Source organism: Rissa tridactyla, chromosome 1 (genome assembly GCF_028500815.1).
Source record: "Rissa tridactyla isolate bRisTri1 chromosome 1, bRisTri1.patW.cur.20221130, whole genome shotgun sequence".
Classification (NCBI taxonomy): Eukaryota; Metazoa; Chordata; class Aves; order Charadriiformes; family Laridae; genus Rissa; species Rissa tridactyla.
Window position 1 is genome coordinate 131,161,927 of NC_071466.1, and position 24,779 is coordinate 131,186,705.

Genomic DNA, 24,779 nt, shown 5'->3' on the forward strand with positions numbered 1-24,779 from the left:
AAGACTTGTCTGGAAAGTAGCAAGGCTTATTTATTGGTGGCACGTGGTGGAGCTGGTGCCTCACAACCAACAAGCAGGAGTGTTGTGGAGAGATGAACTAAGAAAGCGAGTGCCCCATCCTTTCCTAAACTCTGCAGGGACTTTCTGCCTGCTTGAGAGCCACCTTGACCCACTGCCTCCAGCACCCTCAGCTCAGAGACCATGCAGGGGCTGAGCCGAGCTCCTCTGGTATCATGAAGCCAATGGTTTTATCGCATAATCACCAGGAACAGGCTCAGCTAACCCGGCTGTACTATATCAGGTAGCAGTGCCTCACTGATGCTTGCTCTAAAACAGATAAAAAATTAGCCCCATTACAATGTGGGTGGGCTGAGGATGAGTACAACTGGGAACTTACATAATTTTATTACAGCAGTACCTGAAAGTCTTGAACTGTAGAACTGGACTCCCTTGCATTAGGCTCTAGAAGAATATAGACTGAGTAATCTTTAGGTCTCCATTATGGCTTGCTGTCTTACCATTTGCCCAGGACGGCGCTCTCCATACTCTGGCCTCTGCCAGCTTTCCTACAAAAAAATTGCACCAGCAGTGAGCAGTTCTCCAGCTCAAGGTAGAGATTGCAAATATGTTAGTTCACCCTGAGCAGTGATTCATCATTGCCAAAGAAATAAAGTACCCGGCACCTGCCACCTACCCTTGAGACTCCTTTCCTACCAGACAATATTTAAGAGTAAAGAGTTCATCTCACTTGTTTTCTGACAGTGAAGAATTACAAGTTTGACCACAGTTTTGGAAACTGAAGTTGCAAAGTTTCAGAGGTTTCCAAGATCCCCTTCCCCTGACCCATGCAGCAGGAGAGGTAATGCCGCATTTTAGCTTACATTCCCCTTTGAGAACCTACATTTCGCCCTGTTCACACCTCTTTACAGGCCCTGCACTCTTGCCGCCTTCTTGTGGGACAGATGAAAATAAAGGTGTTGCTTTTTAATTATGGGTAGACCTACTTCCTGCTTGTTCTTGTTTCCTTTAAAGGAAGGAGAAGGTATGATTCCTTTACTCACCTGATGGCCATGTAAGTGTTTTAGAGCTTATTAGGCTCTCTAACCTTGCTTTTCCATTCCATAGAGGGAAAAACATTCTTTCATGATAGACTGTTGAACTGACACTGTTGGCTTTTTTGATTTATTGACCTCCAAATTACATGAAGTGCAGAAAAGAATGTTTCTTAACACTTTTGTGGCGTTTCTGACCTAGCTCATCCCATTTAAGAGTGAAATAATAAATCCACGCTGGCTACTTCCAATCATCTTCATGTCCAACATGTGTCTGGAAATGGTTGCCAGGATTAGTTGCCTTGAAATGATGGTGGATCCCTTGGAGGGATGGAGCATCCCTTCTCAGGCATGGAGGTGAGGCTTACTGGCCTGTAGCTGTGGATTTTCCTTTTTGCCCTTGAATGTGAATATTGAGTTCTCCAGATCCTCCTTTTTGCCCATAAACATGAATATTAAGCGGCAGTCAAACACTGGAACAGGTTGCCCAGAGAGGTTTTGTATTCTCCAGCTCTAAAGATACTCAAAACGCAACTGGACACGGTCCTGGGCAACCTGCTCCAGCTGACACTGCTTGGGCAGGGGATTTGTACTAGATATCTCCAGAGATCACTTCCAACCTCAGTGATTCTGTGATTTAGCTTAAACAATCCCTTTAGTTAGTTGCAGCAGCTCTTAAATATAGATCTTATAAAACATTAAGTATAGATGTACTTCATTAATATTTTAGCAACTGTCTTTGTTATCACATAAATATGATGCAGAAACACAATGAATTGCTATCTCATAAACATGATTCATAAACACAATGAATTAAGGGTGGAAGAATGAGCATTAAAAGCGCTCAGTGTCTTCTCAGCTATCTTTCTGGGTTTACGACACCTATCCAGTGCATGGCTCCATGTGGCCTTTACCCCAAAGAGATTTTGGCTGAAATACATGACAAGACCCAGGAGAGATACGTCAATGCAACAGTATTGGCTACCACACGATGTATATGCGCATCTATGGTACCAGCAGCTTACTAGATGTGAACTGTTCTCACAGCCATCATGACGGAGACATGCAAGGAGCTCGTCTAAGTCAGGCAGAGTGAAAGTCTCAAGGGGCTTGCTTGGAAATTTAACAGCTTGAAAATGGCATCTAGTGTTCAACATCTCAGTAGTGAATGAAAGATGAGGAGAATTGGCAAAGCCTTTTAAATAGAAGATGAGGCAGCTTGTATTTGATACGGTAGGCAAAGGGGACTAAAATAATTCAACTTCATAGCATGTGCGTTAAGAGGCCTTTTGTTTCCTGCCAAATCATTTAAGAGTTCAGGTGGTGAGCCATTACAGGGGTGAATGACCTGGGAGAGAAGGGAAAGGAGAGACAAGGGACAGCAATCCTTTTGCTTCCCTATGCTTTCCATGGGCATTTTCCTATGCAATGTGTATTTCATGCCATGTGATGGAGGTAAGGCCGTATATTCTTCCTCGTCCCTTTCCCTTAATCCTTGTTTATTAAGGTATGTGCTTTCCGGAGCAGGGCCTACACCTTCATAAATTTCTACTCAGTGCTTAGCATGGGGCTTCCCAGCATGGACGGCACCCTGCCCGTCTGCTGTGATGAGTACAATTACTGGATCACGGCTCACCATCACTTCTTGTAGCGAGTGGTTGTCCAGTCCCCAAAGTAAAGCTCTTCTATGTCGTGTGTGTTGATCTGAACGTGTTCACAAGGCTCAGAAAAGGAGACCAGCACGAACAGAAGGAGCCAACCGCACACTGACGCAGCAGCACAGCTCAGCAGTGGTGGGTTTTGTCATTGGTGAAGGCAACAAGCCCTGCCAGAAAGCTGGTGTGACGTCTTCAGCTGATGTCACAGAATAGTCATAACCAAAACAGATGTCACCTGGGAATGAATGATTTGAAATGTCTGTGAATTTTACTCAGGTAAACTGCCAGATTTGGCGTGTGTGCACAACATCTGTGCACAACTGAGCGACAAATCCTTTCTGATGTGGCCACGGACCTGCTGTTGCAGTGGCCCACTGCTTTTCACAGGGATGTAACTTCTTTCTAAAAGGACCAATCTCTTCTCCTGCCTAACTTCGTCCAGCTAAAATGCATTCATTGATGTACGTAGTTATTAATATGTCTCTACGATCTCAGCTTCCCCACCTTGCACTTCTTCTCTGCATGTTAACCCTTCACACACTGCCAAGTGGGACAGGAGCTCTCTAGAGCAGCTGTCTTTATCTGCCAGTGTACTACTTAGTACCAGGGGATTTAATCTCTTTTTTGAACCTTTCATCATAATATAAGAAAATGAAGCAATATTATTTATACTTTTTTATCACTGCCAACAGCTTTGCAGCAAAAAAGGCTCTTTTTAATAATGTACTTTTTTGTTGAGTGGCTCTTATGAAATACGTCCTTGTCATTTTTCTGGGACCATTCAGCAGCAGATGCCAGACAGGTTAATTATTATCATTTATTTGTGCAAGAAAGGTCATAAAAGTTGTCTGCAGTGGAAAGCACACACTCCTTGTCGCCAAAAAGCAGATGCTGGATGAACAGAGGCTGGAGAAGCCACCTGCTCACCTTGCTGTGATGCTTCTGCCTTCAGGCTAAAAGAACCACTCCTAGGAGGCAGGAGAAAATTTAGTCACCTTGCCCTGTCCTGTTCTGTCCTCCCACTCTGGTGCAGTGGCTAAGGAGGGTGCTAATTTTGGGTTGTCACTGAATTTTGTGATCTGACCTTTTATTCCTCAGGAATAGGACAGCCCACCACATCCACATAAGCCACCACAGAACAAGCCTCAGGAAGACAGGATGGTCACAGACAGCAAGATAAAAATCTCTGAATTTAGTCCTAGTCATCAAAGCTACTGGGCCCCCTTGTCCTTTAATAAATCTTTAACCCGAAGCCAGCAGTGCTTTTCCACTTTGTAAATGTTAACTTTCAGGTCAAAGGGAACGTAGATGTGCATGGGTTAATCACACGCTATTTCACTTCATGCTCCTTCTCCTAGTCAAAAGAAACGACTGAACTTCGAGTTGGATTGCCCACCCAGCCCAGACTTTCATTTGGTTGATCTAGTCAAGAAAGAGCATGTGTTTTTATTTACGAGCTTGTCTTGTATTCGACATCTTTATGAGAGAAGTCCATGGTGATACGCTGAGAAGGAATTACGCTGTGCAATTTCAGTAGGTATGGAACCAGGGTTTCTGCACATTGATAATCCCAAGGGGCACAACAAGCTGTGTCTCAGTGATATAATGGCAAGTCAGGAAAAATAAAACACAGTTGTGCATTTAATACTACTTGCAGCAGGGGTCGGCTAAGCAGTGAACTGCCCAAGCTAGATTTCACAGTCTCTTTTGCTGCCACAGATAGCTCTGATCATCTGAACCAACTTCCGTACAAACACACTGGGGTACTTTTCCTCAAAGCTGTGTTAAAGCACATCTTTCAGAAAACTGAGAAAGCCCAAATGATGACAAACCTGCTTTTTTCCGCTAGTTGTTTCAGGCGTTATCACTCTCACTGTTAGAGAGCTACCTCTAATTTCAAGATCCTTTTAGGCTTGGGTTCTGAGAATCACAGTTTATTGAAGCTTTGCCTGCACAACTGGAAAGTCCTTATGCTGCCCATATGCCCATGGTTAGTGATGAAGACTCTCCTTAACTTCTTCATTGGGTTCTCGTGTACCATAATGAAACATTTTCCCCATTTGCTGATCAGATGTTAGAATAAATCCACAGTAGCGCAAGTGGATAATAATAAAAATAATACTTCAGGTTTTGTTCTCCTTCCTCTCTTCCACCTGACACCTACCTGATGTTTTTTTCCAAAAAACAGTGTCTGTCTGAGGACCCAACGCACAGCACTGCAGGAAAGCACACCCTAAGGAAAGCTTTACCTCCGAGCGCTTTCTGGTAACTTGCCAGCCAGTGACAGGTTCATCAATAACGATAATGGCTTTTTGTCAAAGAAAACTGGCGCACTAAGCCACAGACATGCTCAACCCTATAAAGGAATCAAAGTAACTGGCGTCCTTGTAAGGAAAGTGAGACAGGAACATGACTTCTAATGGGAAGAGCTGGCTAACAAAAGAAATAGAAGGATTAAGCTCCCTTTGCTGAACAGCAGAAGCAGGTTTTCTATCGGTAAAGTCTGTCACCTCCTTATCAACTCAGAAACGAGGATTCAAGCGCCGACTTCATTATACCTCACCGAGAAGATCTGACTTGACTGCAGGCTACGACACAGCAGTTCATATCTCTTTTGTGATAAATGGAGCATATTGCAGCTGCCGCTGCAAATATTTATGGTTGCACCCAAACCCCCATTACTGGTTAGGTTTCATACTCTTAAAGCCAGGGGCACCTTTGCTAAATGTTGCCGCAAGGAGCAGGCAATCCTGTTGCTACGAGAACAGAGACATATACTCAAGAATTTAAGGTTACTACTGTACACATGGGTTTCCTACTTTTCTGCAGGGAAATCGAGAGGGGCAGATTTGGGGGATTTTCCAAATTTAGGACATATTCATGCTTCTGACTATCCCCTCAGTCATCAAACTGGCCATAAATCAACCAGAAAGCTCTGCCGAGCCCTTTGGGAAGAGGGGAAGCTTATTAATATTTGCTATACACTTCACCTGTGTGAAAGTCTAACACAGCTCAAATGTACCTGACACCTGGTGGCATGAGCCACCTTCACTGACACCTCTGGTACACAGCACCTGAGTAAATATTTCTGCCTTGGAAATAACACAAAGAGATTGAGTAGCTCCGGTTTAAAGGAACCAGGTAAAACTGCTTTGATGTGAAATGTGTGTGCTTGTGACAGACACCAGAGAGACAGACAGAAGGAGAGATGTAGGAAAACAGACAGAGACACACGGAGACAGGTGAACAGAGGGACAGAGATTGATATCAGGTGGTACAGCAAGAGAGAACAAAGCATGGTGGAGGGAAACGGAGAGAAAAACAGAAGAAGAAAGGGGGAACCAGAGAGCAGAGTGGGGGGAGCACAATGAGAGGGGTCTTTGTGACCCCTGGTGACGCGAAGGGATCAGACAGGTGGGACGTGGGGAGAGAAAGTGGGATAGAAATTGGGAGAAAGGGATCTGGAGGAATGGGGGCACGGGTGGACAGAGGTAAGAGACAGAAGGCAAGACAGACAGAAGTGTCATAGAGGGCATGAGAAAGTGGGAGGGAGCAGAGAAAGGAAAGGTGAAACACAGACGGAGGAGTGAAGTGTGGCACAGAGACCACAGACCTGAAATTGGAGGTGAACATTTTTTGGGCAGCAGAAATAGGTGAGGCGCAAACAGCAACGCAACTGACTCCAGCTGCTCATGTAGTCCTGGTTCTGACAAGAAGCTAGCACTTCCTTTGAAAAATAAACGTAACATCATCAACATACACGACTCAATTACACATCACTGTGACCTAAAAGGAAAAATTATACTTAACTGTGGTTACCTGATGAGATATAAACAAATAAGATACTTAATCTGTACTGAAGATCTATTTGTATTAGAATAGCTAAGATGTTGGATTCATGGCACTACATTAACACAGGTGTAAGGCAACCAGTACACTCACACCCATGATCCAAAAAACTAAAAAGGATTTGGCTGGACAATGAATATTTGTCAACTTCTTTTTAGTGACAACTTAATACCGATGTTCAGACATTTTAAGATAGAAGTAAAGCAGAAGCACAGAAGGGATGGCGCAGCGAGTAATGGTAAAGTCAATGAGAACAGCTAGGGATGGTCATGCCACATCACCTGCTGGATGCTGAACACTTGATATACACCACAGCAAGTGCAAGATATTCTTGCTCTATACACACCAACAATACTGGTACAGCAAGGTACGGTGCTAAACTGGTGGCACTTGCATATGGTGCCACTATCCCTGATCAAAATACATATGTACCTAATCCCACACTACACCCAGTCAGCAGATTAATGGTGCCTGCAATGGCTTTCTGCCAGTTCCCATGGTTTATCTTATTTATAATTATCAGTCCATTCTGTCCCTCCATTACATTTAGGAAAACAGAAGCTACCACTCCAAACAAAAATCATACGGACCTATTTCAAGAGAGCTATAGCGCTCTCTTGCCTTGGTAAGTGCCAGTCAGGTAAACGTGAAAATGATAAAACAGGCATAGTGCAATTATCCAAACCCCAAGCATGGGAAAAAAAACATAAAATTTCAGGATTATACTTAAATGTAATTTGAATATGCTAATATCCTTAACTTGGCCCTGATGAAATACTGGAAGAAGAAAAGTAGGCAAAAATACATGGAAAAGCCCACACAGGTGTTTTACACAGCAACCCATTATAATCTGGGACCAGACAGGCTAAAGCATCGTAATCATGGTCAAATGGGTCTGCAATCATTTCTCAGGGCTACTGATGGAGAACAGCACAAAAATTTAGCCTTTACCCTTTAGAATTATAACCAAATGACAGCTACGTAAAGGATTTCAGTGCATTAAAACTAACAAAGACGGCCTACAGGAAAGACGGAGAGGGACTCTTTATCAGAGATTGTAATGATAGGACAAAGGACAATGGTTTTAAACTGAAAGAGGGGAGATATAGGTTAGATATTAGGAAGAAATTCTTTACTGTGAGGGTGGTGAGGCACTGGAACAGGCTGTCCAGGGAAGCTGTGGATGCCCCATCCCTGGAAGTGTCCAAGGCCAGGCTGGATGGGGCTTTGAGCAGCCTGGTCTAGCGGGAGGTGTCCCTGCCCATGGCAGGGGGGCTGGAACTGGGTGATCTTTAAGGTCCCTTCCAACTCTAAGCATTCTATGATTCTGCGATTCTATCATTTGTTTATGCAGGACAGAGTTAAGGTTCGTGGTATCAGAATAAATACTGTGACAACACAAACAACATGAAACAACTCTGGTACTCGTTTTCTTCAAGTTAAACATCCAGACTAAAATTAAAAAGGGTAAACTCTTTAATTCCCAGTGTCCTGAAAGCACTACAATTTGACAAACAGATACATCAGAACCATGCCTCCAAGGAAGCATCCTTCGCTTTGCACAGGGGACAGTGAGACTGACCATGAAGTCACTTGTCAGCTGGTCATTTCAAGAATGGACGGAGATATCCTGGGAGGAGTTTTATGGCTCACAGCTGAATGAGTGAGCCCAGGAAGACTTAGCTGAGCCTAGAGCAGGAGCCACAGCCTCAGGCAAACTTCTCTCTCAATCTGCTAACCTGCTACCGCTTGCCCATGTGCTCTACTTTTCCTTGATACTACTCCCTTTATTTTCTCTCCCTCCTATCATAACAGTATCTCTTTCTAATTTGCTCCTGGATACCGACTGCCATAACCTACAGTCCCACTGATGCACAGGACCTAGGAATTCTCTCCTCCTCCTGGAGCATGAACTGACCTTCATGAGATTTTCCATGTGAAGACTTTGTTTCTCCTTTGTGGAGCCTCAGGAGTGAAACCCACAAATACAGGTAAGCTGCAACTAGGGCTTACGCCACCCTACAGCATACTGAGCAATGTTCCTTTTTTTCATTAATTGAAAGGGGCTACTTTGGCGAGTTGCTTATTGCAAATCAAAGACCTGTGTAACTGTTGCTTCATGCAGCCTCTTATACTAAATGACCTCCCTTACTTTGCAATGCTTCCAATTCTCCTAAAACCATAGGGTGACAGAAGAAATAGGCCTAGCTTTCTTCTGTTCTGCAGTTCCTTGGTAACCTGAGGGAGCATAGTTCTACTTACCCTAAGACAGCACCTGACCTTGAAAAAAATAATTCCAGCTTTTATTGTCAAGGGAGCAGAGAGACACATCAGTGCTGTCATGAGCTGCATAGCTCAGACATGGGTTATCTGCTATGAATATTTCAGTACCTTATTTTCCCCTGGTTATAAAGTAAAGGTAACCTAATAACCTATTTCATACAGGCATCTAAAAAACTTACCGCAGTCATGTTTGCAAATGCTCCAAGACCTTTCTGGAAACAGCGTAAGGAAAAGCAAAGTATCCATATTTTTAATAAGTTTGACTGGTGCACCTAGCTGTCATTTTTGTGCCTGATTAGTGGCAATAAGCAGTTTTCCATTTATTTCCAGGCAGCTGCTAGAGAAGAGCTGCAGGCAGATGTAATCTGGAGACTGCAGAACTCTGCTCACTGTCAGTTTCACACCAGCATTTTACTTTCTTCTATCCCCATTTATTATTAATCTGTATTTATATCTAACTCCAGCTCTTAGTTAGCCTTTGCCAGAGGCTTAACCATTAGAGGTGACTGTGAGGAAGGAGGGGAAAGAAGAAACTGCGATAAATCAGGCTTTTACCACTCCATATAATTCTAGGGAGGTGAGAAACCATGCAAAGCTGGGGCTACTTAGGAAGACAACAGCTTACACAGTAGATCAGACCAGGTCAAGTCTCCTTTATCCTTAGTACTAAATATGAAAAGGAAACAACTCTATCACAGAACTTTCCTTCTAATCATGCTCAGTTCCTACTTTTTACGGGCCTTTATATCCCTTCTAAATTTCTATCCATTCTAATTCAGAGGATGTTCTTACATTTCATGTTTTCTGAATCTGCGAAGCCCCGAGGCTCAGTAAGACCATGTCACATTTGTTCCAAATAAGCACTGTATAAAAACCATACTTTTCCCAACAGCTTTCAATGCACTGCCTTTTGATTTAAGAACAAGAACACACTCAATTATGAAAAGATAAACAGGAGTACCTGATTCACTTTGTCATCTCCAAAATAAACAATTTTAATTTAAGCAGCAGAATTAATACCATGTTTTCTACTCATAATTTTCTTTTTAAGGCTTCAAATCTTTTTTCATCTCTGCCTATTTCATTTATCCCTTTTGAATAGGGCTGAACAGTGTGTTCCAGGTGAGACACCACCATTCATTTAATGAAGGCATTCTATTATTTTCCAGACCATTTCTTATCCATTCTTACATTTTGCTCACTTGTTTTGTTCACTTTACCATAAATAAGAAGCCCACTCAGTGTCATCTTTCCTTTAGAGGTAAGATGAATGTAATTCATTGCAAAGACTGTCCATGAGTTTTCCAAAACGGAGATAAAGATGTCACGTATACTTGCTGTGTATGATAAAGTTTCCCACAGCAGCGCGAGAGGCATTCAATTTATGGCACGCTTTCCCCAAATGTTCCCATATATCCAGACAGTCTGCAATCCCCAGAAACACCGTAGGCTTCAAATTAGATTTTCGGAAATTCTTCCCCAAGTCTCTTCCAGTAAAAGTAGCTTCAGCAGTCTACTCAGCCAAAGCATAATACCGTTTTACTCTGCTTGACAGAGGCGTTATTGTCTTTAAGCATCCAGTCGAAATGGGAATGTTGTTAGGAACTTGGAGAAGTCATCTTCCACTTCTTCAGTGTTCAATCATAATGAAGGCTCTTCAGTGTTGCCCCTCCAAACCTTTTCCTTTCAGAGAAGCCAGGAATCTAGAGACAGGAAAGATAAGTCATCATGTCAGAATCAGCATGAGCTCCCTCTAGCCCACATTTGAGTGCCTGTTACCAAGCCAACTGCAGCAATGCCTTCCTCTTCCACGTTGTCTCCAGAATCAGGACTAAAATGTTTCAGCCTACTGCTACAGGAGCACCGTCAATTAAACAAGACACAAAACCTGAGTATGGCTCATTTGTCCTATGGAGCTCCTTAATCCTTTTTGGCAAGGGTTACAATGAAAAGCTTAATTTCTTGGGCAAATCCTGAACGAGTTAATTACAGATTTCAAAGTCTGTAATTCAAATTCAGATTCAAATGCGTACAAGAATTTCTCTTCCACTCATTTTTAAAACTATAAAATAGTATTACCAAGTTCTATTAAACAGATGTTGAGACTTTACACCTTCTAACCTGAGACAGCAGCACTTCACTGATGGTTGAAAGTACAGTTTTAACAACTGCTGAAAGCTTTAAGAAAACCATCGGAATAAAAATGGCCACAACAATGCAAAGGATTAGCACTCCTGCTTTTGCAGCCAATCTGTAGAAACTGCTTACACCGAGACAATGAGTGCTTGCAAAGAAAATCTACTTGAAACCATCAGAAGCTTCTCTGGCTTAACGGTATTTCAAACACATCTGCGATCCAATGCACCTGTGAATCCCACAGAAGAAAGAGATGTACTGCTTTCTAATAGGCATGTCTGTCCTATTGGTGGCATCATAAAACTATTTGATGACAGCCCAGAATAACTTCTGAATATCTAACCACATACAAACAGAAATAACAGACCCAATAAACACACCCTCCCAAAACAATTCCACACAGTATATTAAAATGGAAGGTGTCAACCAAGCACTACAAATCACGCCAGGAGAAATGGGCATGTATGGATAGTATGGGACAAAAATGTAATTTACAGTACCAAGCAGGTATTAGGTTACACGCTTCATTGGTAAACTGAGAAAGCTAAAGAGCTCACCCAAAATAAAAATCCACCAAAACGCCCACAATTTAAATTTAGTTAGGGTTTTCCGGCACAAAACTCAAACAGATATGCAAGGTATTCATTCAGGAATTGTTTTGTTCATCTCTGAAAAGCAATCATCTCTAAGGGAAAAATCAGGCAGATTTTGCACAAAGTTGTATCTCATCAAAACTGCTTTGGGAATTCAAAAAAGAAAAATGCAATCATTATAACTAAAAAGTAGCAGGACACCGTAGCTAAAAACTTATCTGCTTTAGCATTTTTTATATCAAAGTCACTAATTAAGAGTAAGAATTATTTATCGGAGATCTGATCAAAGTCATAGCTAAAAACAATTTGAAACTTATCATTCTTTTCATCCTGAAGAAGTCTATAATAGAAATACCTCAAAACACGAGTGATCGAAGAGACCTATTGTAGAAAACCCACAAACACATTTGTAAGATTTACATTAAGTAGATAATTTCAAATAATAACATTAAGAGGTTATAATGAAATCTCCAGTTCCAATTTGGATTTTGCCTCTTTAAATATGACTGTCCACTACATAAGATTTGTTTTAAGCTTTTGAGCTGTTTTCAGTGAGGCAGATGAAAGTAGTCCTCAGAAGGCTGTAGTCTTTGGCACGTGGCCATAAGGAATATAAAGTTAATCCCTAGCTAGCCACTAAAAATGATCAAATAAGAAAAATAAAAATCATGCGTCAAAGACAACCAGCACACAAGCAGATTTCTGCATTAAGCTATTATCCCCATGAAAGGGAGACTTCCTTTCACTAGAACGTGGGAAGGAGGGAGAGGGGAGGAAAAAAGGCATCATGCAGAACTGAAACAGGAAAAAGCAAATTTATTTTTAAAAGGCATTTAAAAACACTCAGAGAAAGTAAGCATTTTGTAATTCGTGACTATTTTTTACCCCGCTCTCCCTAAGGGGCTTTCAGCACGGCTACATCTAACCATACATTCAATTGTATTTCAGTGGTGCTATTCATGGCAATTTGCAAGCACCTCACAGACAGGGTAAGTGGAACCTCGCTATTTCCTGCACGGTAGACTGTGCATGGGAAGGTGGGGGGCACAAAAAGTTAAAATGGCTTGCCCAATCCAGGACAGTAATTTTTCTAATTCTTTACTAACTGTATTGAAAACAGCTAATTCTGCCATTTAGAAATGAATTACAAGCTGGTATCATTACTGCCATTTTCCTTGTGGCTCCACTGGTTCTATGAAAACTACCTGTACAAAACATAAAATGCTAGTTCCAGCTGTGCAAAAAAAGCCTTTTCTTTGACCTTCAGGACAGCATCTCTGGCCTAATTCTGCAATCAGGCAGTCTGAAGCTGACAGATCTGAAAGAGATTATATTTGCCCATTTTACCTCACTCTTGCAACTTCTACTATGTTAGAATACTTAATTATTTCACTGCCAAATACTTCAGCTGACAAGTCAGCCATTTTTCTGTCTATCCAAAATTGCTGTGCTCCCACATATTTAAAAAACTCAGTTACCAGCATAGATTATCATTTAAGTCACATGAAGCCCATGTTTTATACAGGACTCCGTCAGCAGTTCACATTACGCAGGGAGAAACAAAACAAAAGTGGAAGAAAAATGACAAACCTGATTGCCATCTCTTAAGAAGTATCTCTTCTCTATGACCTGGGAAAAACAGAGAATGATCTTAGTTGGCACAGCATACGCATAACCTCAGATTTCAATCAACATTTCACATGTAAGCACCAAAACTCACGGCTAACTGGGACAAGGTCTGAACCCACATGCCCTGCTCCAAGCCTGCTGCTTTAAGTGCAATGCTCTACTACTAATAGAAGGAGTTGCCATGCCACTTCCAGCCATTCTTAGTAAAGCTGTGTTGTCCTCAACTGCTAGACACCTAACTGAATTAGCCTAGCCCTCTTTAGTAATGGAGATGATGGTTTGGGTGTCTCCTTATTGCATCAGAGTCAGTTATTCCCACCCCTCTCTGCAGGCGCAGCAGTTCTGAGTACCAGCAAAAGCTGACTCTGCAGGTGCATAACAACTCCAGTGGCTCCAAGTAGCCCCTGGCCACAGGTGAAGCTTGAGAAGAGGTAGCCCAACTCAGCCTCTGAGAACAATGCACAAATTGTCTGTGCTGAAGAAGACCTATGGAGGCAGTACCATTGATCTAAAAATCAAAAAGTGGTTTGTATCACCCTGTACAATCTACACCCTCCTCTGAAGAAAATTCAGGCCAAATTTCTTCTAAAGCATGACCTGTTACAGGAGGTGATCTGCTCCACTATGATCTCTTTGTCCAGGGTATGCTTAAACCAGAGCATTCCCCTTTTGTCATTTTCACAGTTGGCCTTGATGCTCTCTTGTGCAGGAAGGGAGAGTAATATGCCCAATTTCTTAATTCCTACCAGGAGCAACAGTGTCTTGTACTCCCCACGTTGCTACCTCAGCACACTGCAAACCTTCTGGCCTGCCAAAGGACTCCAAAAACACATGCAGAGTGTCTTTGCACATTTGTGAGATTTTTTACATTGCTCTACCCACATCAAGAATCAAACCGTCAAGCAGATCAGCTATTTTCTGGAGGTTTCCAAAAGCAGATTAATCTTTGGCCTCCCCAGATCTGGCTTGAACCAACTCAAAAAATGGAACACGAAAGGAGCAGCTAACTGTTGTTCCACATTCAAATCACGAATGGCGTTCAACATATAGGATAAAACATAATTTAATTGACTTGGCTTACCTTATCAAAAAACCTGCTTAGTTTGACAGCATTGGATGAGCCTGCAGCCAGGTAACGAGGATTGGTGCAATCCTAGAACACACAAAAGGCAACAACAAACCGAGCGCAAGGAGATCAATGCAAGGAAGCCATACACATGGAAATCAACATACCCTTTCCCCTGACACATGCACATGCAATCAGCTAGGGAAAACACTGTGTATCTGCTGATTTCTGCTCCACAGTCATCCGAGAGAAAAAGCCAACTTCTGTTCTACGAATCAACCGGAGAATTCTAAGTACTCCACTATGCGCTCCACGTATTCCTTCTGCCACCAGCTATACAGTCAGCTAATACTTTATACAGCCTACACATGAGACTGTGCGTGCATGTGTATGCATGTGTGTGTATACACAAGCATTCACACAGCACATGTATATTTTTATACATATATACACACACACACACGTTATACATACATATATACATATATAAATAAAGTGACCTTGATAATTCTTTCAAAGATAGTCTGTGTCAAAACTAAGAATAGAGAAGAGAAAATTTAACTCACAACCATCAATTCTAAGCTTTGGTGATCTTACCCAACATCCCCTATACCTCCCTATAGTGAAACAAAGATGATTGTTTCATCAAGCAAGAGGGACGGACAACCAAAGTGTGCATGACTCCAGCACTGCGAGTGTCTCATTTACTGAGAAAATCTCCAAAAGACCAATTTTTGTAACAGTCTCTTTACTTACTAAAAATCAGACTCACTCCTGTATGAAAGCAAAATAACACTGGTGACAAGGATACTAACCAAATTTATCTCTTCAGCATTGAAATCCTCAGCCAAGAAAGCTGTTCTGGTCAAAACTTCATTCCGCTTAGTTTCTGGGATCTGATCCAGCTTAGTTCCTATTACCAGCAGTGGAATCTGGTTATCAGCAAACTGCTCACGGTCATAGTCACTGATGAGGGAAACAAATATAATGCTGAATAAAGCATTGGTCATGTAAGTGGGCACAGAGGTGCCATCAGCTCCCCTGTTCCTTTCAAATACTGGTCATTTATTTATTAATGGTCATTATTTGTTTAAGTGAGAACGTGCTCTATCTGTAAATTAAAGAAGGGCTTCTGCATCTAAGTCACTACACAGGAACTGAAAGGAAAGAGAAAAGAAACCACGAGTTGGATTTCTTCTCTGCACAGATGAACGGCAGAAGAAATGCTAACACAAGCAGGAAAGAAAGAGGAATTCCAGTATTGCACCAACCGTACGCAGCCACCAGAGACAGATCAGGGAGCTGGCACCTCTGAACATCTAAACTTCCTACATACATGCACTTTTTAAAAAGGGACAATGAAATAAATTACAACTATGAAACACTACCCCTTTCCACCTTAGACCAAAGAGGGCTGCAATAACAATTGTGTGGTGTCAAGTTACTAATTCTTCTACATTCAAGTAAAGGTAGCCACCATAAGCTATATTCCAACAAGCCTTGATTCAGATATGAATAATGATCAAAGACAGCCTTTATAAAATAGATAATATTGCAATTAAATGTCATCACAAATCCAAGTTCAAATCATTCTCCTCAACTAAGATAATCACTTGTCTTTCATTTTTACCTAAAACAAGCTTTCTAGAAAGTAATTTTACAACGAACAGCAACAACTTAAACGAGCAATTGCTAGTGGCTGAGCATCTGTCGCTGACAGAAGTTAAGCTTTTGAAAATTAAAATGATTGTCAAAAACCTGCATGTGGAAAACCTGGAGAAATTTGCAGTTTATATAGTGCAAACCCTCCTTCCCTTCTCCCATGTTTCTACCGAAACACCTGCATACCAGCATAGGCAGAATAGCAATTGATATTCTTCCCACGAAAAGCTACTCCTTATTATTGCTTCCCTGCTCATATGTGAGGTTGATCAATGATCTTAAAACCTCCCTGACTACATGTACAACAGGAGCACTGAGGCACAGGAGGAAATACTTGATATGATGTTGGAAAGCTAATTATGAACATGCTGCTTAAGCAGAGTTTTCTAAGCCCTTTTTTTAGCCTGAAATAATTCCCGCACTGCCCCAAACGAAAAATAAAGGGAACTTCCTCAGTTTTGGTGCATGGACAGAAAGCCTTTTGGAACAGAGTCATATCCCATGACACTTCCCGATGCTTTGCACATCTCAGTAGAGACACACAAGTCTTCAGGTATCAGGGACTGGACCCACTCTCACAGAGGCCTCAGACAAAAGAAAGACACAGTAAACATCTTTTCCCTTAAAGCAAGGTCTCTGCCACACAGTTCAGCAAACTACTGGCAGAATGGCCTGATTGGCAGCGTAAAACAAAAAGAACAGCAATTTTCTTTGATACCTCCCATTTGTTTCCTTTCTTTCTTAAAAGTCTAGGCACACCTAATTTTGTGCAGACTTCAAGTAGCCTTAGAGATGAACAAAGACTTCCACAACAGCTTGGAATTATTGTGTCTTAACTCTGCATGTATGTTTTTCACTTACCCATTTGTCACAAGAACTCCTGTTGGAGCAACATCTCTGTTGAGCGCTTCCAAAGACCAGCGATACAAATTCTGGGATGACTTCTTGTTGGTTAAGTCATGCACTAAAATTATCCCTAAAGTAAAAGAGAAGGCAGCAAGATGCTATTTAATGATAGATATTTTTTCCTTATCTTCCAAAATGACATCTGCAGGTTGCCAGATATCTGAGAATGAAGAAAGGGAAGAATAACCGGTTCAGTTACAGTGAATGCGTAAAGCTGAACATATCAGGATGCAACAGTTCTTTTAAAGCTGCTTATCAGGAATTGGATAAGAGCTAAGAGAAAAATCTCATGAAAGGAGGAAACGAGCAGCCACGTCAGGGTTTAATCTGCAAGAGGCTTGCAGGCATTCCCTGATTCTGCTCTGTCTAGTCCTAATGATATTGAAACTCTATATTATTGTAGCAGAGAATTTTGCCTTTCTGTTTTGACTAATTGGTAAACATAACTCTTTTTGTCACATCATCTAAGAAATCTAAAGGTTCTTTCTTTGTTTCAGAGCTTAGAGAGCACTATTGCTTTCCTGCATTTTCAAGAACTAATGCTATATACTTGGGGAGGTATCAAAACGGGAAACAGACTCTGATGAACTTTCACAGTCCACCAAATGGCTGGTAGAAACATGAACTATTAAGATTTCATATATTTAAGATTAAGCTTCTAGCACTTTTCATTACCATGATCCTTCAGAATGTAAATTCTGAGACAAAAAAACAGCCAGCCAAACCTCCTAGCTGTGCTATTAGCAGACACCCACTTCTGATAACCACAGTTCCTAACTCAATTACCAACTCCTGCTAGCAAATTTCTTCTATTTATTCACACCTTCTGTAACCTGTGGAACGTTCCCACTTCCTCCAGACGTCAAGCCATCATTAATTCAAGGACAAAATGGAATTACACCCCTTATCTTCAGGATTCATTCTCAACACACTTCACAGTCCACAGGTGGAAAAAACTTACTCATTTAATCTTTCACCTTAACTCCCAAAGGTGCCACCCACTGTACACATTATGAACAAACCACATTTCCACAAACATTCTTCACTACCCCACGCAACTGTGCACAGACTTTCCTATGAGATTTCCCAGGATAACAGAACCATAGCCCTGTTTCAAAGAATTTATCTCAGGAACAACATAAAAAGGCAACTCAACTGCGTGTCCACCCCCAGTGTAGGCAGAAAAAGCCTGATACAATATAACTTGGCCTACAGCAACAGATTCAGAAGCACTGCTGCATAATCTGCGAGAAACACTCTCCACCTCCAGATGCTCTTCCCCAGTTATGTTTTTGATTGGTCAGTTCTCTTATCTGCTTCAGTGAAAACCTACATAGTTAGTTGCACCAGCAGAAAAAGGCTATGTCAACATCAAAAAAAGGCAGGCAGGACCAATGGCTACTCAAAGAAATGTTCCTCCCCCATTAGGGTCTGCAAGCCACAGCCTTACTGCCTAGTCACTGTCCTAGACTATCATGGCCCACACACCAGATGCAGGGACACCAAAGCTGAAGATATGCAGTAGAACCAAAAGCAAACCACACCTAACCTGGTCAAAAACCAGGTTATGCTGACAGCCTGCACAGATGCTGCCATGACCAAACATTAACTGTCTTTTGATCTCTGATTTTTCAGACCACTGCAAACCCAGAAAGCACAAGCAGTCAGGCAGAAGGAATGCATTCATCTTCTCTTCTTGAATCACCTCTAACAGAGGCAATTTGTGAGACAAGCTCTAATGAAGGAATTAGTTTAACGAAAGAAACCAGAGCCAAGGCTAACTACCAAAGTCAACAGTTGTCATACGTAAGCTGCGTAATAGCATCTTTTGGACAGTGGAGATAAATAACTCTATTTTAATAATGTCATCAATTATAATTCAGACACATAAGTTCAAGATTTCATCTCCTAATGGGCTGTTCTAGGATATTTCCAAGTCTGACCCACACTCACTGGCATACTGTGAATATGGTGTCAGAAGAAATAAATTTCTTTCACATACCAAATAGGCTTGCTTCGGGGCACACCTCAACTCAGATCTTATTTGCAGAGGTCTGGTTAACACTATAAGCAAGAGGTACCTACACACAGTTTTCCTCCTGGGAAAGGAGGAAGAAATAACTAGTTAAATAATCACAGAGCAAAAATGTTTATTGTATGGCTTAAGAGATTATTTAAAGGCCCTCAAATGATTGGGAGCAAGAAAAGAGAATCAAACGGAACATTTGAGACAGATTTTCAGAAGCAGTTGTTCATCTGGTATACATCTATTTTTAGTGAACTGTCCTTGGATGCCAAAACGTAACAATTGAAATATTGCATTACTATATTCATACTCTCGTGTTTAGTCTTATTGGTGGTACAGATGAACTACTAAGGCCTTTAAGTCAGTATCTCAACAGAAGGCACAGAATACTACTCTCTATTTACATTAAGTTGCAAAATTCAATTATTAAAAATAATTTGGCAAATTAAATGAGCAAGATGGTTATCAGCATATTGCAATTTTATGGGAGAACAGTTCAAATTTGCCAGGGTAGGATGTAACAATCAAAGTTTATATAAATTCAAATAACGATTCCCCTGCTGTAGGTTTTGGAAGCGAACAGACAAGAAAATATAAATCATACTTCTGCATGTGTATCAGGACCGGAAAGGTGAAGTCAACCTTTATGTCTGCAAGCGTAGCTGGAAGGGGCACCACTGCAACTTCAAAGACTCCCTGTTGCACCAGCTGCACAAGACTGAAGTGAAAGGCTGATGAACCTTACCTGCACAGGTTCGCCTAAAATAGCTTTTCTGTTGAAAATTGAATCCATAAAATTCTGCCTACAAATGGTATCAGTTTTTTTGCTGTATAAATTTACCGGAATCAGAAAAGAGAACAGTATAACCCTCAGCCAGACTTAAAGGAATCCTGCTTCAGAATCAAGAGACAGCTCGTAACTGAAACAGTGACAAAACCAGACCTACACCAAGCAAACTTACCATTCAGCAAGTTATAAAATACTGCTCGTGTGCTTTTCACACTAGTGGCACTACCCACTGAACCTCCAACATCCCACAGCTCAATGTAGTAGGTCTTCTCCTCTGGAGTCCCTTCTTTGTAGTCATGGATCTGATGAAAAATTCACATCACAAGTAATGACAGCACCAGCTCACAAGAGTTAATCCACACAACACTTACACATTCAGCCGAAAGGATTATTGTACTTGGACAAAAATTTGCAATTCTCATGTTGACACCATTGCAAATCTCTCAAGTAGAAGAGAGAGGGAATGAGTCAAGCAGTGGCCACTGGATACCACAGCTCTTACATGAGATGGAGCTTGGTGGTCAGCAGAGAGTATCCTTTCCATCTCAATATAAACAAACCTAACACCTCATGATGTGCTTAGAAATAGCATGTTGCTAAAGCTGATGAAAAAGTAAGGTCATAACTTCTTACAGTTGTTAAGACTACATATAGTACTGCAAGAATATTAACACAGATGACCACACTGGATTCCAACTGACCACATCTTTTTCCTCTCCAAATTCTCATTGACATCTCAACTGAATTAATCAATTAACATTTTTTGCCCCAGGATCTGCTAGGTAGTTCTGCTCCACAGTCAAACAGGAGTGCCATGTTTCTTTCCCCAAATTTTAGAAATGTATTTCAGCATGCTTTGAGGTGAAATGACAGGATCATTCCTAACCTATGCTAATACATTTCAAGGAGAATGCAGCAAAGAGCTATGAAGGAAGAAAGCCTTTATCACCAGCACATGAGAACTGTAGGTTGGGCCAAAAACCTATTAGATTAATATCCTCACGCCTCTAATCGCAGGTCCTGCAATATGCAGAGGGGAAGAGCAGCAACCCTATGGTCATGGTCAGCACCCTCAAATTAAACAAGCAAATTGTTTTTCCCCAATATGTTTGGCTGACAATTTAGCTGTGTGTTAAGTGTTTCTCAGGGAAGTGTGGTTTAAGTGCTATGCTTTCTGACTTAAACTGGCCGGTCCGTGACTTGTAACACGCCCGTGACCACTGCAGCAAGGAGAAATGCCATGAATGACAAGTATCTTGTTCGCTTTTGACAAGCTTGTAAGGTCAAAACTTGCTCAACACAAGTGCTCGGCTCACTTTTCATAGTATTTGTTTCAAAAGATTATATGCTTAGCAAAAGAAAACATCAAAACACACCTCCTTCTGGGGTGGAAAGTAATGAAAAGAAGAAAAAAAATGTCAAGGCCCTTCCTTTCCACTGTAAGCTAGGGCTACCAAGAGGTCGGGCACGTCACCTACTCGAACATCCACTGAGCAGCCCACGGTCCAGGATGGGTTCCCCAGCACCTGGTTTTGGCATAAGAGGTGAACAAGCGAAGATTTTCCGACACCTGCAAGTGCACACAAGAGGACAACTCCTGGGAGGCCACCCAAGGCAGGTAACAGGGCCGTGAGGTGATGAGGCGGCAGCAGCACCGACCAAAAACCACAGTCCCGCCGCCGCCGCCCTTCTCCCAGTAGCGGCAGGTAATGGCCAACGGTCATCGGCCAATGGCCAGCGCCCAGCGGCCGGGGCAAAGCGAGGAGTGAGGGAGCAACGACGGCCAGCGGGGTCGCCGGCACTGCTTGCCCCAGGGTACGCGACGGGAGGCGGGCAGGGCCTCAGGGAGGTGAGCGCGGGACAGGGAGCAGGAGACTCCCGGTGGGTGTCGGCGGCGGGGCCGGGGGAGGGAGCGGGGCGCCGCGCATGCGCCGCCCGGCACCTCCGGGGCTGGGGGGGAGCGGGGGAGAGGGAGGGAGACTCACCGGAATCGCCCAACACCAGCACCTTGACCCTGTCCAAAGCCGCCATCTTATTCTACCTAGCAACAATACCTCCCTCTCCCGGCGCCACCAATCGCGGCGCACGCTCCTTCCCCTTCATTCCACCCATTGGCTGGCTGCTCGAGGGGGCGGTGCCGCTTTCACTCTTGATTGGTCTAACTCATGTGAGGGCGGGAACGGCGGGGCTTTCTGAGAACGCGATTGGCTCATTTTCCTGTCGCTCACCGAGAGGGATGACCGAGAGCCACGGAGGCATGGTACTGCGCATGCGCAACAGCCCGAACGCTGTTGGGCAAGGTGCCCTGCTGACGTCACAGCCGCGCGCGGCAGTGACGTACCCTTGCGGCGCCGCCGGAAGCGCCGCCTGAAGCGGGGAGAGCTGGAAGCGGTGGCAGGTCAGTGCCGACCCCGGGGGTGGCGGCAGCGGCGGCCTTGTCCGCTCATTGTCCGCCCTGAGGCGCCAGGATGGCCCTGCCCCCTGCCGGGTTCCCCCCGCTGCCGTCCCGTCCCGTCCCGTCCGAGGCTGGGCGCCCCCTCTCCGCTTCCCAGGGGCCCCGCCGCTCTGGGCGGCGGGTACCTGGGGCCTGCGGAGACCCCTGTCCCGGCCCTCCGTCCCTCCCGTCCAGCTGTGTGTGTGCGTGCGCGTGTCGCTGCGGGGCCGGGCACGCCGGCACCGCCCGCAGGAGTCTGTGCCTCCCCGCACGTTGTCGGGCTGGGCCCTGCCCCGGGCCCCTGCTTCGGCTCCGTACCCCACCGCCTGCCTCTGCTCTTGCGCTGTTTGTGAGGGTTTTCTCGTTTGTTTTTTTTTTTTTTTTCAGGAGGTACTGCTGAGCCCTCGTCAAGTCTCTTGTCCTACAGGAGCCTACACAACTGGATGTTTAAAGCTCACCGCATAGAAGTGGGTAGGGAACAGGAAGGTGTGCAAAAATAGCATAAAGGATTCTCTGCTTCACTTAGCTTTAAAGTGTAATCTGCCACTATAGTCTAGGAATTCTGTGCAATTTCGAATTTGAAGGAAGCTGCAAGATTATGGGAATCTGAAAAGTAACTGACGTGACAAATCTAGCTCACTTCTTTTTGCCAGGCTTGAGCATTGGTTGAACCCATGCAGTGAAACCATTCAGTTCTCTATGTCAGCAAGATACTTTCTTTTTGTTTGTTAGTTTTCATCTGGCTTCACAGGCTTGCTGGTTCCCTGAGAGGCAGATGAACATCACATCTTATAATGGCACTAAACTGTTAAATAGGTCCAGCTGTGCAACAAATGACTTGGAATGAATAAGGAAGATCAGCATTTTGAAAAGGGTGTTCATCAGTACACATTTAAAGCATATTTTCATAAAATATAGATAGGTTAGTATTTTTCAGCCATGAAAGGTAGTATCTTCTCTCATCTCCTGCGCTTGGATCCTCTCGCATCTGCTGGTTCAGTTGCTCATCGGACTTTTCCACTAGTCAATTCAATGATGAAACTGTTGAAAAACCTAGTAAAAGGAGGAGAAAGGAAAAAAAATATGTTACTTTTCTGTCATTTAGTGATGCAAATTGGTACACAGGCAAGTCTTGTGAGTGCTAGAGCTGGCATGGGGGACAGCAGAGCCGTGTGCTTGAAAGAGGGGCAAATACCCTTCTGGCAGCAATACAGGACGATGGGAGTTTCAGTCCTACCTTCCTTTGAGATACTATTTACAGCTCGCTTTCACACAGGATGCTTCAGGGAATTCTTCTGGGCAAGAAACTACATGAGTTAAAACTATCCAGTATCTTATTATTTAGTTTCTCTGTTTCTTAATGGCTTACATCCACAGTATGTATCCCTTTTTGCTACCCCCTGATTAACTAAAACTTTTCTGAACCTAATACTTTCATAAATCTTTGTGTTACTACTTCCCTGAATTTCTGAGAGTCAGACAATATCACTCATGTTATCTGTCATGATGAGGAGTGTGGTCTTCCAGGTCTCATTGAATCCATGATATGAAAAAGAATTACTACTTTCTTCCCATCAGAAACTTAACAAGGAATGCTGGAGTTAAGCCCACTGTACTTCAGTGTAATCATGACTTCTTAGGCTTGATATTTGTAAGAAATGCTCTTACTTTTTTCCTTTAAAAAAAAAACCAAACTCAAAACCTTACAGCTTTGTTCTGTAAGGGGCAATGCTGAGGTGTCTCCAAAATAACAGACATTCTTCTGCTGGTGTGCATTCAAATCGGAGTGTAAATTCTAAGCGTTTCTGATGTCCACGGTTAAAATGTTCTAGTGGCTTCACATTGCAGTTGATCCAATTGCACATCTTTGCAGCCCCATGGGGATGCCTCACTCTTCTACATCCCTAGCCGTGTTTTCTTGTCTCTGCTTCGTGTGGACTCTAGTCTGGTAACATAAATGATTTGGTTCTTGAACTTTGCCCCCTTGCCCTCCCTTTAAAATACATTAGTGTTTTGCCATGTTAATTCTTCACTTTTTTTCAATTTGATTCACCTTGCTACGTGAATAGGCAACTGGCAAAATCAGCACAGAATGGGCAGGGGTTGTGGCTAGAGGCTGGGAAGGAAAAGAAAGACTTCTTTATGGAAGGGTATAATTTGACTTAAGCTGTAACAGGAAACTTGTACCTTCACTATTCTAGCCACCAAGATTGGCCTTCAGTAAATAGTGCACTCCATTTTTGTCTACAGCTGCAATTATAAGCAGTTTGCTATTGTGTATTTGAAGTACTTCTGAGTACTACATCTGTTTGTATACATGCAGATAGGTAGCCCTTTAACTTATCGACATCTTGCTATTGTTATGCAACGTTTAGATTACGCATGTGATTGGGAATTACATCCTGAGCCTGAATTGTTCAATTTCTGCCGTGTGCAGTCAGGCCTTGTGGCCGTATCATGTATGGTTCCATATATTTTTACTTGTGGAATTAGGTGAAAATGTTGTAATTTCAGCCAGACCCTTCAGGCTTTCTATGTGCAGCTGTAGCACAACTTTTCACCTTAAGAGAAGAAAACCCTTTGATACCTGTGGCCTCCTGGTTCCCGTTTATGGAATGCCAAATAGAAGGTAGACTTTGAGCGAAAGCAGGTTGTTCTTTTCTCCTTTAATACTTCAGAGCAGGGCTTGCAATCA

The 24,779-nt window shown here is 42.8% G+C and overlaps 2 protein-coding genes across 6 annotated transcripts in view; one reads left to right on the plus strand and one right to left on the minus strand.

Annotated features, from left to right (window-relative positions):
* Positions 1 to 4,136: 4,136 nt before the first annotated feature.
* RABL3 (RAB, member of RAS oncogene family like 3) lies at positions 4,137 to 21,716 on the minus strand. The gene is made up of 8 exons (XM_054221815.1): positions 21,636 to 21,716; positions 21,129 to 21,220; positions 19,823 to 19,952; positions 16,790 to 16,904; positions 15,082 to 15,232; positions 14,282 to 14,353; positions 13,162 to 13,200; positions 4,137 to 10,545 (listed from the first exon to the last, which is right to left on the minus strand). The coding sequence occupies exons 1-8, from the start codon at positions 21,679 to 21,681 to the stop codon at positions 10,480 to 10,482; spliced, it is 711 nt and encodes a 236-aa protein (XP_054077790.1). The 5' UTR covers positions 21,682 to 21,716; the 3' UTR covers positions 4,137 to 10,479.
* Positions 21,717 to 21,992: 276 nt separating this feature from the next.
* Positions 21,993 to 24,779, plus strand: part of GTF2E1 (general transcription factor IIE subunit 1) — a 54,546-nt gene continuing 51,759 nt past the window's right edge. For 2 of the 5 annotated variants that reach the window (XR_008466786.1, XM_054203999.1), the window contains exons 1-2: positions 22,022 to 22,048; positions 22,472 to 22,570. The gene's annotated coding sequence lies outside the window, so the exon portion shown is untranslated. Of the gene's footprint in view, positions 22,049 to 22,471; positions 22,571 to 24,779 lie in introns of all 5 variants that reach the window. The other 3 variants (XM_054204006.1, XM_054204014.1, XM_054204025.1) reach the window with 3 other exon arrangements.

Coding starts and splice junctions, on each gene's coding strand:
- RABL3 (XM_054221815.1), bottom strand. CDS start 21,681: ATGGCGGCTTTGGACAGGGTCAAGGTGCTGGTGTTGGGCGATTCCG. Junction 15,233..16,789: donor GGAGTTCTTGTGACAAATGG/GTAAGTGAAAAA, acceptor TTCCCTCATCAG/TGACTATGACCGTGAGCAGT. Junction 13,201..14,281: donor TAAGCAGGTTTTTTGATAAG/GTAAGCCAAGTC, acceptor TGTTTTTCCCAG/GTCATAGAGAAGAGATACTT.